Raw genomic sequence first — 15,695 nt, forward strand, 5'->3', positions numbered from 1 at the left:
GAGACAGAGAGGCGGGCTTGTTCGTTACTTGGCATCTTCTTATGCCACCCACACGTCAACAAGAATGATTCGTGAATTCACCCTTGCGTGACACCTGTTTGCATATCGGTCACGATTTGTTCTTATTAACTCTCCGCAATTCTAGCTTGTTCTCCTAGCTTAACCATCGACTAATATTTGTTCTTAAACAAAACAGTGATCAATTTAAATGACAGTGGAATGTTAGTTTCATTTTAAGATCTAGCTGCCAAACTATATTGAATTCATTCTACCAACTTTATTTTAAGGCGACCCAATACATTCTACCAACCAACGTTCACAACATATATAAAATTATAATTATTTTAGATATCATGCTTGGACGGCTTGGTTATGAATATTGTTGACTATTTGTCAGTAGTGAGTATACTGTAACATTGCTGATGTTTGGGCTTGTGCATTCTATTGCCTTTATTTTTCGGCCTATGGGCTTGCATGTCTTCGGGCATTTGTACCGTTCAATCTTTGACCCATTAAAAAAATAAAATTAGAATTAAGGTATTTATGATTCTTGGACCAAATACATATATGTTAAGAAATTTTCACAAAATTTATTATAAACTATATATATGTTCTCTTTTAACGATTAGATACATAAACTCTATACACAATTTTCAGATACGGAAATTATGAGTACTTTGTTATTTTCATAAATATTGGATTTTATACTAAATCTTTGTCTTCGAAAACCATGAATTCGAAAATGAAAATTTTAGTGCGTCTCATAATAATTGTCATGTAAGATGAAAAAATTTGTTTCAAAATAATTATTATTTGATTTTTTTTAATGTAATATTAATTTTTTTTCACTTATATCTCTTATAATATTAGTGATATGAATTACAAAAATTTTAAAAATAAATTAATGAAGATAATTTTAATTTTGTAAAATTATTATTCTCTTATATCTATTTATTGGATTTTTTTTCTATATAAAACAACCTAAGACAATAGTTATAATGTGACTGAGAAAATATAATATTTAGATCATGCATGTGACAAAATATTGAGAGTTAATATTTCAAACTTGAATTTAAATTTGATGCAAACACTAGTAAATAATTATTTTAAAACGTAAAATGGCAATGTGAATCGTGAAGTATTAAAATCACTTAGGAAAATGTAACTTAGTCCTAAAATGGTGTAAAAACTGATCCAAACATACTCTTACCGTAAAAACAAAATAAAGCATGACAAACACTTGCATGGAAATAATGTTTCAACTTTCAACTCCATGCAGAAATGTCACTATAATATACATCAGCAGCCTTTCTTGTTCAAAGTCACAGTCACGGCTGGTTGATGGCCTGTTCAATGGACATGGATTGTGCCCACGAGTTGAGTATACGATGTGCCGGCTGGTTTATATATATAATTTTTTAATTATCTGCTTTTGCTTATGGTGGAGCTTTTGTGCTACTTTTTAATCATCACTTATCACTTGTCTTGTCTCAATCACTATATTTTTTCCTATACTATAAATGTGATATATTATTAGTTGTTAAAAACTTAATAAGTAATGACAGGGTTTTCTCTCAAAAAAGAAAAGTAATGACAAGGTTGAGCATTTGTCACAATTATTTGACTTCTAACTGGAAAAGGTTATGAGAATTAATTGATAAACAAAAAAATATCTTATTTTATTAAATAAATTTAGCTTAATTAATTAAATAAAATTATTATAAATATTTGAATTCTTACAAATACTGTACTACTATTAGTTGGTAAATTTTATTGCTGAAAAGGAGAGTAGTTGGTACTAGGATGTGGCTTGGTTGCCACGTCAGCATGCCCCCCTTATTTTGCAGCTACAAAAGGGCTCTCCCTCTCTGGTTTTTTTCACTCACCAAAAAGACGAAAGAAGCAAGCATGTGTGGCGGAGCAATCATCGCAGATTTCATACCTCGGCAGCGTCCCCGCACCCTCACAGCCTCCGAACTCTGGCCCAAGCGCAGCGAACCTCAACCTCAACCTCCTCCTCCTCCAGGTGAGTCAATATCTTCTTCTCTTTCAACATTAATTTCCCAACTAACAAAACAAGCTCACGTGACGTGACAGTTAAGAGGCAGAGGAAAAACCTCTACAGAGGGATCAGGCAGCGGCCCTGGGGCAAATGGGCCGCGGAGATTCGCGATCCACGTAAAGGAGTTCGTGTCTGGCTTGGCACCTTCAACACCGCCGAAGAAGCCGCCAGAGCCTACGACAAAGAAGCCCGAAAAATCCGCGGCAAGAAAGCCAAAGTCAATTTCCCCAACGAGGACGACCCTCTGCCGCAATACGGATCTTGCAAGAGCCTCAACTTGGAGTTCGGTTACGATCTCAACCAAACAGGGCTTTTCCCTTCTTCTAACGCTGATGAGAATTGCGGGTCCCACGTGGCTTACTCCGTTACGGAAGCCAACAACAAAGTAGAGAAGCTTTCCGAGGAGCTTATGGCGTACGAGAATTTAATGAGGTTTTATCAGATTCCGGAAAACGTCGTTGGGGATTTGTGGGCCTTTCCTGACACCTCTCCACCTCTCTGATTTCTGTCACATCGTTTCTTCTATCATTAATTCTCCAATTCTGTTCTTAAAATATGATATGTACAATCAGCAATTTCAATTTGCATGTATTTAACTTTCAGACTCTTAGGAGATGTTTGGTTCGGTTGTTTTCTGTTTTCATTTTCACTGAAAATAAAAAACGGTGATGAAAATGTATTTGATTGGATTTCTGAAAACATTTTCAGGAAAAATGAAAACAGGAAACAACCAGAAAATGAAAACAAGAAATCAATATATCATAAATTTTCAGTATTTTTATTTCATGAAAATAGAAAACAATAAATCAAATCAAACATATTTTCAGAATTCTAATCTTTTGAAAATGAAAACAGTTTTCCGAAAATGAAAACAGGAAATGAAAACAGAAAATGAAAATGCAAATCAAACACACCCTTAATTTCTTAATTTCTCGTGAAAAACCCTTGCGCGCCTCGTTTCATCAAGATCTGATTCCTTCAATTAATCGATTTTATTTTCGGATAATTTCGAAGACGATATTAAGATATGAGTTATGGTGCGGAAATTGGGATGACTCTACTACGGTCGATAATTTATGTTGTTGTAGTAATCTTTTGATTAGCAATCACATTTTAAGTTATTTTGTAAGTATGAATGCTATTTCACATGTTTCGTCAGATTTTTAGTGTTTTTGTAAATATTTTTTAAAATTCTACCAAGATAAGAAGAAAACTGAAGAAGTCAATGACAAAGATGAACTGAAATTTCGGGGTGGACTCCTGTAAAGATCCGACACTGGAAAAAGTGAACCTAAAATTGAAAGATACTACTAAACTCCTCTTAATATAATATAAAAATAAAAGAATGCACGAATTAGCAATGCTTGTATGTTTAAAGACAACTTTATAAATTACTTTAACTTTATAGATCTCAACAACACACGCTGATTTAAACATTATCAAGTCACATCATAAGTGAAGTTGTTGTCAACATTTTTTTATATTTAAAATTGGTGAAATAGTTTAACACTTTCATTAAGTGAAACACTGTTTTAAATATAAATCAATCTTTTATATATCAAAAATCAAATTGTTAAAATATATATATATATATATATATATATATATATATATAATGAAGCGTTAGGCAGCAGAGGAAACTGAAAAGAAGTGATGCAATTATGCAAAAGCAAAATCTAGTGACGCCGCTGGATTTGGCATTCACAAAAACAGACGCGGCACTCCGTGGGCGCCTACGGATTTGGGCTGAAAAAACTTGTACTTCTGCTTTGTAATACAGTGGTTAGTTACTACTATAGTAAGTCGTAAGGTACTGTCATTCATTATTATAAGATTTAATGTTATTTTTCCTAAACTAAATTTTATTTTAATTTCGTTTAATATATTATATTTAAAAAAATTTATTTTTTATGTTTTTTTAAAATATATCATGATGCTATTTTTTATTTATTTTCCGTCTAAAACGTTTAATTTTATTAGTGTTTTAAATTTAAAATAATGATAACTAAAATTACTCGCTATCTTTATTTTATTAAAAAATAAATAAACCACCCTAATCCTCACCTTCTTCAACCTTCAACATTCATTCTCTAACGGGTTTGAGTTTTGTTTTCTTAAATCTAGGTCAAAAATCTATTCAATCTCAAACCGCACCTTTCTCTCCCAACAGATTTGAGCCCCTCTCTCTCTCCTTCGCGCACGTCGCACTGCGTGAGTGACCCTTGGACCAACACCTTAGGCCACGGGCAACCAACCCCAACCCACCACCACCGCGCGCGTGATCTTCTTATAGACTAGATCCGCGACCACCACCATTGTCGCACCACACACGCCGACCAAGCCCCACCAGCTCTGCTCCACCCAATCGCCGATGCACACCACCACCAACACCCTCCACGCTGACGTGTGACCCAACCCCTGCACCATCACTAAATCCACCACTAAAGACCTAACTCCATTCGAGTTCGTACGTCCTTGACACCTTCAAAGCGTGTCCCCGTTGGCACCCAAACGATAACACCGTTATTGCTACGATTCATGATGATGCCACGAGAGCGTGATAGAGGGTGCAGTAATTAACAATGGGAAGCATCAAATGGGGAGGGATTGGATTCTAAGATTGATTGGTTTTGTGGAAAAGTCTTCTTCGTATTTATTTATGGACGAGAGAATTTAAAATTCTGAAAAATTATAAATTTTAAAAATATGTTTAATGTTCTTCTAAAGGGAAGAATATTAATATGATATGTAAAATCATGATGACGTATATCATCATATTTGACCACAACATTCAGTTAACGATGTAAGGCATCTCTCCACTGACAAGCACCTTTCCGCGTAATAGGTAGCAACAATTGTTCAATACAGTTCTAAGTGTTTTCCTACTCTCGTATTCGATCAATGTTTCGTGAGCTCATATGGTATTTCTAGAAAAAAGAGAATCATCAGCGTGAAGAAAGAGTTGCAAGTTTCAGAATGAGATTTTGAAAACTTTCAAGTGGAATAGTAGAGGAAGATTATAAAAGAAATACACTATTTTGAAAAGTTTTTTTATCAAAAAGAAAATTTCAATTTCTCACATTTTAAAAGAAAATTAAAATTTCATATTTTTAGTTGTTTAAAATTCTATTTTAAAATTCTAAAAAATAAAATTCTTTATAAAAAAACATCCAAACAATGAATTTTAGATAAAAAAAATTAAAGTTTTCTGATAAATTACTTTTTTTCAGTTAAAATTCTTTATTCATATGCACTCTAAAAGAGATGGAGGATGCGATAATTAATGATTGGTTTTGTAGGGATACATCAAGGTGGGGTTTTGGTTTATGAGATTGAAGGAGATGGTGGTTGTTAGTGTTTGGGGAAGGTGAAAGGTTAGGAATTATGTTATTTTATAATTTTAAAAATAAAATAAAGACATGATAGTTTTTAGTTATTATTATGTTAAAATTAATTATTTTAAAATTTAAAATATTAATAGAGTTAAATGTTTTAGGAGAAAAAAATTATTAAAATAATACATTTTAAAAATATAAAAAAATATAAAAAAATTTGATGTGCCAAATTAAAACAAATAAAATTTAACGGATCATATCATCATCTCATCCCCTATGGGGGTATTTGATTTAAAAAATAAAAGATAATTTTTGAATTAAAATAAACTATCAGAATATGAGTTCCATATGGATGTTACATAATTTCTTCTTTATTTTTTTCTCCTTTCAACCAAAGACACTCTAATATTTATTATAAGGTTTAAATTGAAAATGTGACTTAATTTTTTATAAACTTACTTGGATTAATAAGTTAAAACAAAAATCCATGAAAAAAATAATAATTTACAGGAATCAGACTCAACACCCTCGCACACAAGACATAAGCAAGTTTCACCGTTAAGCCAATTTACATGTTAATAACAAATTTATTATATATACATATATAATAAATTTATTTAGTTATTATATTAGTGCCAATAATTAATATCTTTGTTGAGTTGGTTATTGGTCTGAGCTTTTAAAAACATTGCTTAAGACAGTAATATTTGTTATGAGTCAATTTTATTAAAATATACTTACTTATTTTTTTAATTTCAATAAATATACTATTAAATATTTTAAGACAACAAACAATATTTATCAGAAAAAAATAGAATAAGGTTTTAATATTTCATTTAAAAAATTAAAAACATCAATTAATATAATTTTCTTAATGCTAAATTATCCATCAATTCGAACTGGGAGGATACATTGTAAAGAAATGTATTTTTAATTACCAGTGGAGAGAAGGAACAATCATCTTTATTTTTTGGGTAAGATGTTAATATATAGTATACATTTAAAATGTTCATAATTATTAAGAAATTTTTTAACAATATAAAAATATATTAATTTTTATAAAAAATATTATTTATCTACTGAAAAATAGAAACTGATATTTAGTGACAATGGTGTGATAATTAGTGTAATTTTAAAGAGTGTAATTGATGTTAATATATTTATACTCTACATTTCAAAAGTTTCTAATGATTAAGCGCTTTTTTAGCAATTCATATATATATAGGTTTTTCAAGAATGCTTTTTCACGTAGAGTTTGATTCTCTACTCTTAGTCTTTTCAAAACTAAATTTCACCATGGACATCTATGACTTAGTTAGAGTACATCTATATTGATTATTCAACTCATAAAGTTATTAAACTATTGAATAAAAATAAATGTTAAACAGAAATAAAAAAATAAATTAACTAGACAATGAAATCTAATTTCTGCTTTGTATCATACACAATTAAAAAGAAAACTAGTTTACCTATAATTTTATGTTACACAAACTAGATTTTTTAAAAGACATTTTCATTAAAACAATTACAAAAATATTTTGGGGGATGGAAATAACAAAAAGGAAGTGTGAATAGTTCCCCTACTTTACATTGGACCATTTAAGCACAGAAATAGTGAAACGGGCCGGATAATAGTCCATCGCACATAAACCTAACAAATACAACACTTGGTTCCAAACCCTAGGTTTATATAGTGCTTCCCCCTCCACATTCCTCGACAAGCTTAGCTTCACCGTCAGTTGCAGGAAAAATGGTTTCGCTGAAACTGCAGAAGCGGCTCGCAGCCAGCGTCCTCAAGTGTGGCAGAGGAAAGGTTTGGCTTGACCCCAATGAAGTCAACGAAATCTCCATGGCTAATTCTCGTACGCACTCCCTCTCCTTACTGTTTTTTTTTTTGTGTGTTTTAATGATGATTATGATTTATGTTTCACTGTTTTCTTTAGTTTTCATAGGATCTGAACCTTTTCGGTACTTTTCACCGTTTGTGAGGATATATGCAAATGCAAACGCAAGCTATTTTACGCGTAGTTTGCGAAGGAGATATCACTGCACTTTATCTTTTACTATTTTTTTTCTCCAATGATTGTGTATGTTTAAGTTAGACTAGAATGCCTTTACAATGTTCTGTTGTTTTTAAACACTTAGGGGTTTTGATTTTCAGGCCAAAACATAAGGAAGCTGGTTAAGGATGGGTTTATTATCAGGAAGCCCACCAAGATTCACTCTCGCTCACGTGCCCGCCGAATGAAGGAAGCCAAGAGGAAAGGACGTCACTCTGGATATGGTATTTTTATTCCCAACCCCAATTACCTAATGTTTTGGGGATTCAGCCCACGTTAGGCCCTATTTGGAAGAGGTGTAAAGTCTATTTGGATTTATTTATGATATATAACCACTTGTGTTAGTTTTTGAGGTAGTTTATGAAATAGCTTGTTACATGTCTATATTCTGTTTTCAGAATTAAGCTCTACATTATTGCTTATAAAAGCAGCTTGCAATTATATGAAAATAGTTTAATTCCACTCTGGTTTTGATTATAAAACCAATTTATATGTAGGTGCTTGCATATTAAGTACTTGTTCGATAAGATTTTAACTAAGCTATTTATGCAATCGGTCCCTTAGTTTGTAATTTAATCTTATACTTTATTATGTTCCTAGTCTCGTTTGTCACTTTATGTATTCTGTATTCATTATGAAATTTCTATGATATTGTAAAGATTTTACCGAGTTGTTTGCCATTTTGATAATAGCATTGGCCAATGTGATTGTTTTGTGAAATATAGTCTGTATGGAATATTTAGGGGTGCAAAGGCAGGAATTGCATGATTACTTATAGTGCTTGCCTGAATGCTACTAGGTAAGCGTAAGGGTACAAGGGAGGCAAGGCTTCCCACTAAAATCCTTTGGATGAGGAGAATGCGTGTGCTTAGACGCTTGCTTCGCAAATACAGGGAATCTAAGAAGATTGACAAGCACATGTATCATGACATGTACATGAAGGTCAAGGGTAACGTTTTCAAGAACAAAAGAGTTTTAATGGAGAGCATTCATAAGTCCAAAGCCGAGAAGGCAAGAGAGAAGACCTTGTCCGATCAATTTGAGGCCAAACGTGCCAAGAACAAGGCCAGCAGAGAAAGAAAAATTGCTCGGAGGGAGGAGCGATTGGCCCAAGTGAGTTTCATACCGTACTGAGCAACTATTTGCATTTAAATGTTTAGTGAATGTGTTTTTTTGGTTGTTGAAGTTGGAGTTGAAGAATTTGACCATTGTCCCTTGCCCTTTGTAAAATGTTTAGGGTCCTGGAGAAAAAGTATCCGCTGCACCCAGTGCTACAGCTGCTACAGCATCACAGCCAGCGCAGTGAGTATTATAATTTATGCTTGTGCCGGATTTGTTGGCCTATGTGTTGTCTAATTGAAAACCTTTTATTGCAGAGCACCAAAGAAATCTAAGAAGTGATCCACATATTCTGATATTGGCTTGTAGAATTTTTGGGTCTGGCATTTTGAGTTGCTGTTCTAAAGTAGTTTTGACGAGTTTTGAGGAGTTTGTGTTGGTTTAGACCTTTAGTTTTTATTTAAGTATATGAAATTATAACATTCTGTTATTTTCGCTGGTGTTTGGCTGTGTTTTGTATGAATATCATCGTTGTTGCGGAAATTGTACTTTGATATTCTTGAAACGCCTAACCCCAATTGAATTTATTTGTTCGCCGCGATAACTATTCTACTACTAAAATTATGCTTTTTGGTCCTTTTTTTATAAGACTCAGTTAATTGGTTTTCTAAGATAAAGAAAATTGATTCATTCAATTAATAACATAAATTTTATCTTAATATTACTGTTTTTCTAAAGTTACTTTTAACATTAGTAAAACATATTCATATCTTTTAATTTTCTTATTTGCTTTAATTTTTTCTTTTTAACTTTTTTCATTGTATGGGCTACGTTTGTTAAGAGGTAAAATAAGATTCTAATATACTGAGATAAAGTTGGACTTTCAAACTTAGAAGTATTTCAGTCTATTTTTTTGGTACATAACCTAATGGTGATGGATACATAGAGTGGGAATTTTGAGATATATGGTGAATTGGATGTAAAGGGAAAAGAAAAGAGGAGAAATATTGGGGTTTAACAAACTCAACATTCTAATAAAAATTAACATTTTTTTATTTAAATAGTTGGAATCTTCATATACTTTAGTCTTATTTATAAAATCTAAATTAAAATTCTTAGACACATTATGTTGATGAAAAATAGAACTGGAATTTTTTTAGATTTTAAGTCATGTACTAGTAGTGTCATCCTATTGGATGACTTTTAAGCTAATTTGTATAAGTAAAATGATAGTTTGTGAATTATAATTTGTGATTTGAAGATAACATAAAATTGTTTTGTAATACGCTTTTTTTTTTGTTAGTTTCTTATGCTCCCCAGTCTTATTTCTATTCTTTTCCCTGATTTTGAAATTAAATTAGAAAAAATTCTGTATACAGCATTATAAAATATAAAAATTAAATTTAAGTACTAAATTATTGATATTAGATTTTTTATATTTTCCAAAATTTACTTCATGCAAATTAAATATACTTAAAAGCTATTTTAAATTAAACTAAAAATAAAAAAAAGCTTTAAAGAAAAAGTAAAGACAGTCTGTAATTTATCAATTTTAGCTTGAAAGATACCCTTAAATAAAAAATTACAAAATTTTCTTATTTTTTTATCATAAAAAAACTAGTTCTTGATTTAATGAAAAGTACATTTTATAAAACAAAATATATTGTGTAAATTAGTTTACTTTTCATAAAATTACTTAGATTAAAAAATTGTTTTAATAATAATAAAATTCAAAAATCACTTTGTTAATGAAATCGAAGTTTCAAGTTAGTGAACGTAAATACTTTTTCTTGGAGATTGGTTCTTTTTTCATGTCATGAAGCAAAATTGTAAGTATAAAGCCATTGGAAATATAAGTAAACATTGGTTCATTAAAAAGCCGGAAAAAAAGTAACAAGGCACTAACACAATATATACTACAAGTCAAATTAAGTAACGGATTGTCTCTCAAATTTGTTTCATTGCATTGTATTCTAGTTAATACGGCAGGAGTTCACATAAGACTTGTTTGTTAGAAATATGCCTGACATAGTATTCCTATTCTACAGCTGCAAACTGTAAATTATACAATTTAGCACATGCAAAATGAAAGTATGTGTACTCCATCTTGTCGACTGTGATCGAAAGGTATGCAATGTTGGTGTCTTGGATATTAGAAACTTCTTTGATTGCGTCTAGTAGAAAAACCAGTGTCGTCTTCATCTTTGATGAAGGGTTTAAATCTAGCGAGGCCACCACTTCCACTGTATGCTTGGCTTCTGTTTGCAGCTTGATGATCGGATGGATCTGGATTGCCACAAATCTCAAGTTTGATTATAAATGTAGCTGTGCTTCCTTTGTCAGGACCCTCACTCTCAATCCATATGTGGCCTCCCATGAGGTTTACAAATCTGAATCAATTTTGTGAAGGAGTCAAAGACTTAATAGGCGAAAACTATTCTTTAAGCTTTAGTATTAACACCCATTTAACACAAATGGAATAAAGGTGTCTCACTAGGTAATCAACACCAAAATCACTATAAATAGTGAGAATTGAGAAACTAATGCAAACTCAAAGCAGAATTAGATGCTTTCCCCCTACCTTTTACAAATGGCAAGCCCAAGACCTGCACCACTGCTAGGTCGAGCTGGTCCACTCCGAGACTGGGCAAACTTGGTAAAGAGATGCGGAATTTCTTGTGGGGGAATGCCACATCCAGAGTCCTTAACCTGCATAAGGGATATGCTTTGGTCAATAATAATAATAAAGAAAAAGCAATATCTAGATTTAACTTTTAAAAGTTGCTATATTGACAACAACAATAAAAGGCAAATGCCTTTGGTTTAATTCCTAGGCATCTAGGTATGGCTGTATGGATGCTTCAGATGACTCAATTATTTAGATAACTGAAGAATTCAATCACATCAATATCTGGATATAAAACACATGGTGTTTTTCTAAAACTTATAAGTTAACAATTAAAACAATTGAGGCTCAGATATTGAATGGCCCAGTCATAACCTGGACTCGTATGTAGAAATGGCCATCACTAGATGCTGGATAAAACTCTGGAGGTCGCCAATCCTGTAAAGATTCTGGTTTTGCAACCGATACTCTTATAGAAACATAGCCCTCCTTAGTGAATTTGACAGCATTACCCACAACATTCAAAAGAGTTTGTGTAAGTCGCTTTTCATCACCAATGGCATGAGTAGGCAGATCAGGAGACAGAATTAAGGTGATAGGTAACTTTTTCACAGATGCTATTGGTTTTATCAGTTCAACGATCTGCATTCAAGATAGAAAAACATGAATACAATGTCTAAATGCAGTTCACAGAATAGACTAAAGAATCATGTTACTGCCATTTCAGATAATATTGAAGCAGAAAATCTTATAGCAGTTACCTCTCCCAAAACACCATGAAGGTTGAATTTTCCCTTTTCTAATTCGAGGCTACCATCTTCAAGTCGAGAAAGATCTAGAACATCATTAATGAGTGTCGCCAAAACATTACTACTCTTCAACACTGTCTCTATCATAACCCTCTGCTCTGGAGTCAGTTCAGTCTCCAAGAGAAGGGATGACAATGCTATAATTGCATGCATTGGCGTCCTCATTTCATGATTCATGACGGCAAGAAAATCGTTGCGGGCATGAATTGCCATCTCTGCCTCTTGCCGAGCTAAATCTAAAGCGACATTCTGCTCCAAGAGTTGATCACGGGCTCGCATAGACTCCTCCAAAATAGCAGCATGTGAAAGGGCAACTGCTACCTGTTTGGAAACTATAAATGAATCAACAAGTAGAGGAATAGACACCAAATGTAAATACTTTGAAATGTTTTAAGAATAACACAGCCATGTCACCCAATTTGAGGTGCGTATAAAGAGACAAATCCCACTGACACCTGAAAGTGTCGGCAAAGTTTTGAAATGGCAACTTCCACAAAACCAAATTTCAAACATCATGTTAGCATGATCATATAATCTAGTAAGAAAATGATATTCCTAGAAAGTACACAAATGAAATGAACTGTTTCGGGTAGTTAATAACTTAATATGGTATTATTCATATTTAGGAGGCATACATAGAAGTAGAGAATGAGGCCACATACTGAATTACTGATTGAGTTTATGCTAGATAGCTCAACATCAGATTAGCTCAATCTCTTCTGTCAAGAGATGCTATTAGACGTTATCATGTGTTTGTCTTTGCCTTTATCCAATCTCCAAAAGGGGTTTGTTAAGATCCCACATCAGCTAGCTAAATAACCAAAGTACTCCTTATAATGACTTGGATATACTTCCCGCTTGAGCTAGCTTTTGTTTGAGCCAGTCCATTCACAATTTTTATATGGTATCAAACTCTATCCTATTCCTGATACGACGTTAAGGGAAAAAAATAAGAGACATGAAGAAATTTGGGTATTGACTGCACGATGGAGGTTGAATTATATAGAGAAAAGTGAAAAGTAACTAATACAAAGATCACAGATATTTTAATCTGCCTTAGCTAGCTTTTGGGATTGAGTTTACTAAATGACATTTACTTGCCTTCTTCATTCCTCAGTTGTTGACAAAAACCTATAAACCCCAAATCGCTATTGTTTAAGGCATCGAATGGCCAATGGTTGATAACCATTTCCCAATTCTCAATTCTCTTAAAATTCTATTCTCCAAAACAAGTGCCATATGACAGTAAGAACAGAACTTCCAACTACCAATGACAATGAATGTGATTGTCTAAGCATATTAACAAGGAGTAAAGGAAAATACAGTAATGAAAATAAGGTATGGGGAATATACAATCAAAAATAAGAATGGCACAAGAAAAAATGACAACTAGTACGATAAAGGAAATCTCAAATGAATCCAATACCTGATCTGCAACCACATCAACAAGTTCCAACTCATGGTCTCGCCATTTTCTAACACTATCAGTAGGGAGGATGAGAACCATGATTGCATAGCTTTTTGCTGACATATCGGGCCAATCGTTGATTTGAAAATTGGACAAATTTAGAAGTGGCACCCGAACAGCAACAACTTCAGGCGGCACATATCTTCCCACAAGAGGTCTGATCCTGGCCAGTGGACAGGTTGGTGGTATCCGCATAGCTCGAGGACTGTTGAAAACTTCATTGACAATAGGATTGTTTGTTTGCACTGTAGACCCAACTTGCACGTGGTAGGTTAAAGTATGGGAAAGTTGCAGATTCAGACCACTTCTTGAAGGCATCCATAATGCACACTCCTCCAAGCCCAAAGTCCTCCCCAGCTCCACAAGAGTAGTCTTTAAAATAGTATGCCTGTCAAGTGTGCTCCTAATTTCATGAGTCAACATTCTAACATGCCTTCCAGTCTCTTCTTGAGTAAGAATAAGTCCCATCTCCCTGTCAAGCTCTTCAGCCTTGTTCTTCAGGAATAATTCGCGCGTCTTGACACTCAACAGATCGGGAATAATGTGTACAAGCATCAGAGCAGTCGCACATGACACAATAGCACACGACACTTTGGCAATCGTCATGACAACAGCAACAGCCTTAGAGTGTGGGGAGAATGTCCACAGGTTTATGAAATGAGTTGCTCCACAGAGAACAATAAAAGCACCAAACTGCATAAGCACCCATCTATATGGAAAGAAAGCAGACTTCTGAACAAAATAGATGAGCTCCACGGGAATAGAAAAATAGGCAAGAGCAATTAGCACATCCGAGATATACTGATACTTTACGAGAAGTTCATCTGGAGGATACTGTGTGTCTATACAATCACAGGATTCCATCATCTAACCACCGTATGAACGGATCTGTCACAACAGGTATCAAAAAAATTATTCTCTATGCATTTGTATTCTATTTTTTCACAAACTTGTATTCAAATTTCAAAATCAACAAGTGAACAAAAGCAACAAGTCAACAACCACCATGAACTAGGATGAATAAACCCTAAAACAGGAGGCAAGAGGACCAAACCAAATACTTGAAAAACAAAAAAATACCATTGCTGGTAACGAACAATCGCTGGAATCCTGATAAAATCTAGCGGAAATGAATAAAAGGGCGTATTTAAAATAAATATGCGGAAGTAAATAGAGAGAATAAAGAGTGTTTATAGAGAAGAGGATGTTACCAAAGGAAGAAGAAAGGGAGGCGGGCATGAAGAAAGAAGAGAGAGTGTGTGAGTGGGTTAAAAAGCATGACATGAGATTAACGTTAAGCCCATCCCTCACGGACAAGCATGGCAAACGCCTACTCCCACTCGGGCGTGCCCTTTTTTCCATGCTTCTCTCATTTTACTTTTCGCTTTACACACGTGCCACATCATTTTCGGATTGGCTGGCACCTTTTTATTTTATTTTCTCATTTTTGGTAATATTTGCCAAAAGTTTTCTGTTTAGAGGCTGGGAAATGGGAATTCATTGGACGGTGGCCTGGGCCTACTCAGCTTCACTTTTTCTGGGTACGTATAAAATAAATTTCAAAAGAATAATATTAGTAAACCGCGAGTTCTGAATTCTGAATTCTGAATTCTGATTTGGTGTTTGTGTGATCAATCAACTTTCTAGGCCATGGGCATTGTGAAGTTTCTTTGAATTTGGACCACACTATATGAATGTGTGTTAACTTTTCCTTCGAGTGTTGACAGATGGGTGTGAAATCCAGCGTATCCGGTCCAAATTCCCATTTGCCTTCTTTCTTTATCCAATCCGACGCCTGCTGCCCAATATCATCTAACGGGTTTTCATCATGGATCTTCATCTTCTTAACTAAAATACTGATTTAGAAATTAAAAAATATTTTTTTTTATTAAAAATCATCTAAAAATACATTTTAAATTATATATATATTTTGTACATTTTATATATTTTTTTAATTTCTTTCACTCATGTGCCGACACTTGGTTCAATCACTTCTGACTCTCTCTATGTTTTATTACACTTTTAGTGTTTGTATGTAAATTTATTTGTGATTTTAGTTATCTTAATTTTAATTTGTTATACTATTATTTCTCACATTCTTTTAAATTATTCCAATAAAGTCTCTCATTTTAAAATTTTATCCAGTAAACAGAGGAACAAATATGCGTATAACATTTATTAAAATTGTAAGGAAAATATATAAAATAAAAAATAAACAAAATCACTTTATATTATATTTTATACATTTTGTTTTTATTTTATTTAAATTTATACAT

The 15,695-nt window shown here is 33.1% G+C and overlaps 3 protein-coding genes across 4 annotated transcripts; 2 read left to right on the forward strand and 1 right to left on the reverse strand.

Annotated features, from left to right (window-relative positions):
- Positions 1-1,880: 1,880 nt before the first annotated feature.
- LOC100527371 (uncharacterized) lies at positions 1,881-2,669 on the forward strand. Its single transcript, NM_001248198.2, has 2 exons — positions 1,881-2,026; positions 2,098-2,669. The coding sequence occupies exons 1-2, from the start codon at positions 1,909-1,911 to the stop codon at positions 2,562-2,564; spliced, it is 585 nt and encodes a 194-aa protein (NP_001235127.1). The 5' UTR covers positions 1,881-1,908; the 3' UTR covers positions 2,565-2,669.
- Positions 2,670-7,116: 4,447 nt separating this feature from the next.
- On the forward strand, positions 7,117-8,936 carry LOC100527501 (uncharacterized). Its single transcript, NM_001250012.2, is given in 5 exon segments — positions 7,117-7,259; positions 7,559-7,681; positions 8,257-8,570; positions 8,695-8,759; positions 8,834-8,936. Coding segments are annotated over 5 exon segments (639 nt in total). The 5' UTR covers positions 7,117-7,147; the 3' UTR covers positions 8,859-8,936.
- Positions 8,937-10,456: 1,520 nt separating this feature from the next.
- On the reverse strand, positions 10,457-15,161 carry LOC100802569 (ethylene response sensor 1). 2 transcript variants are annotated; one of them, XM_006604663.4, is made up of 6 exons: positions 14,631-15,161; positions 13,378-14,307; positions 11,904-12,272; positions 11,518-11,784; positions 11,098-11,225; positions 10,457-10,906 (listed from the first exon to the last, which is right to left on the reverse strand). In XM_006604663.4, exons 2-6 carry the CDS (start codon positions 14,284-14,286, stop codon positions 10,669-10,671), a joined length of 1,911 nt encoding a protein of 636 aa, XP_006604726.1. In that variant the 5' UTR covers positions 14,287-14,307; positions 14,631-15,161; the 3' UTR covers positions 10,457-10,668. The 2 variants fall into 2 exon arrangements, with proteins under 2 accessions (XP_006604726.1, XP_006604727.1); XM_006604664.3 differs by having other exon boundaries at positions 14,500-14,642.
- Between the last annotated feature and the right edge of the window lie 534 nt (positions 15,162-15,695).

Source organism: Glycine max, chromosome 19 (assembly GCF_000004515.6).
Source record: "Glycine max cultivar Williams 82 chromosome 19, Glycine_max_v4.0, whole genome shotgun sequence".
NCBI classification, from domain to species: domain Eukaryota; kingdom Viridiplantae; phylum Streptophyta; class Magnoliopsida; order Fabales; family Fabaceae; genus Glycine; species Glycine max.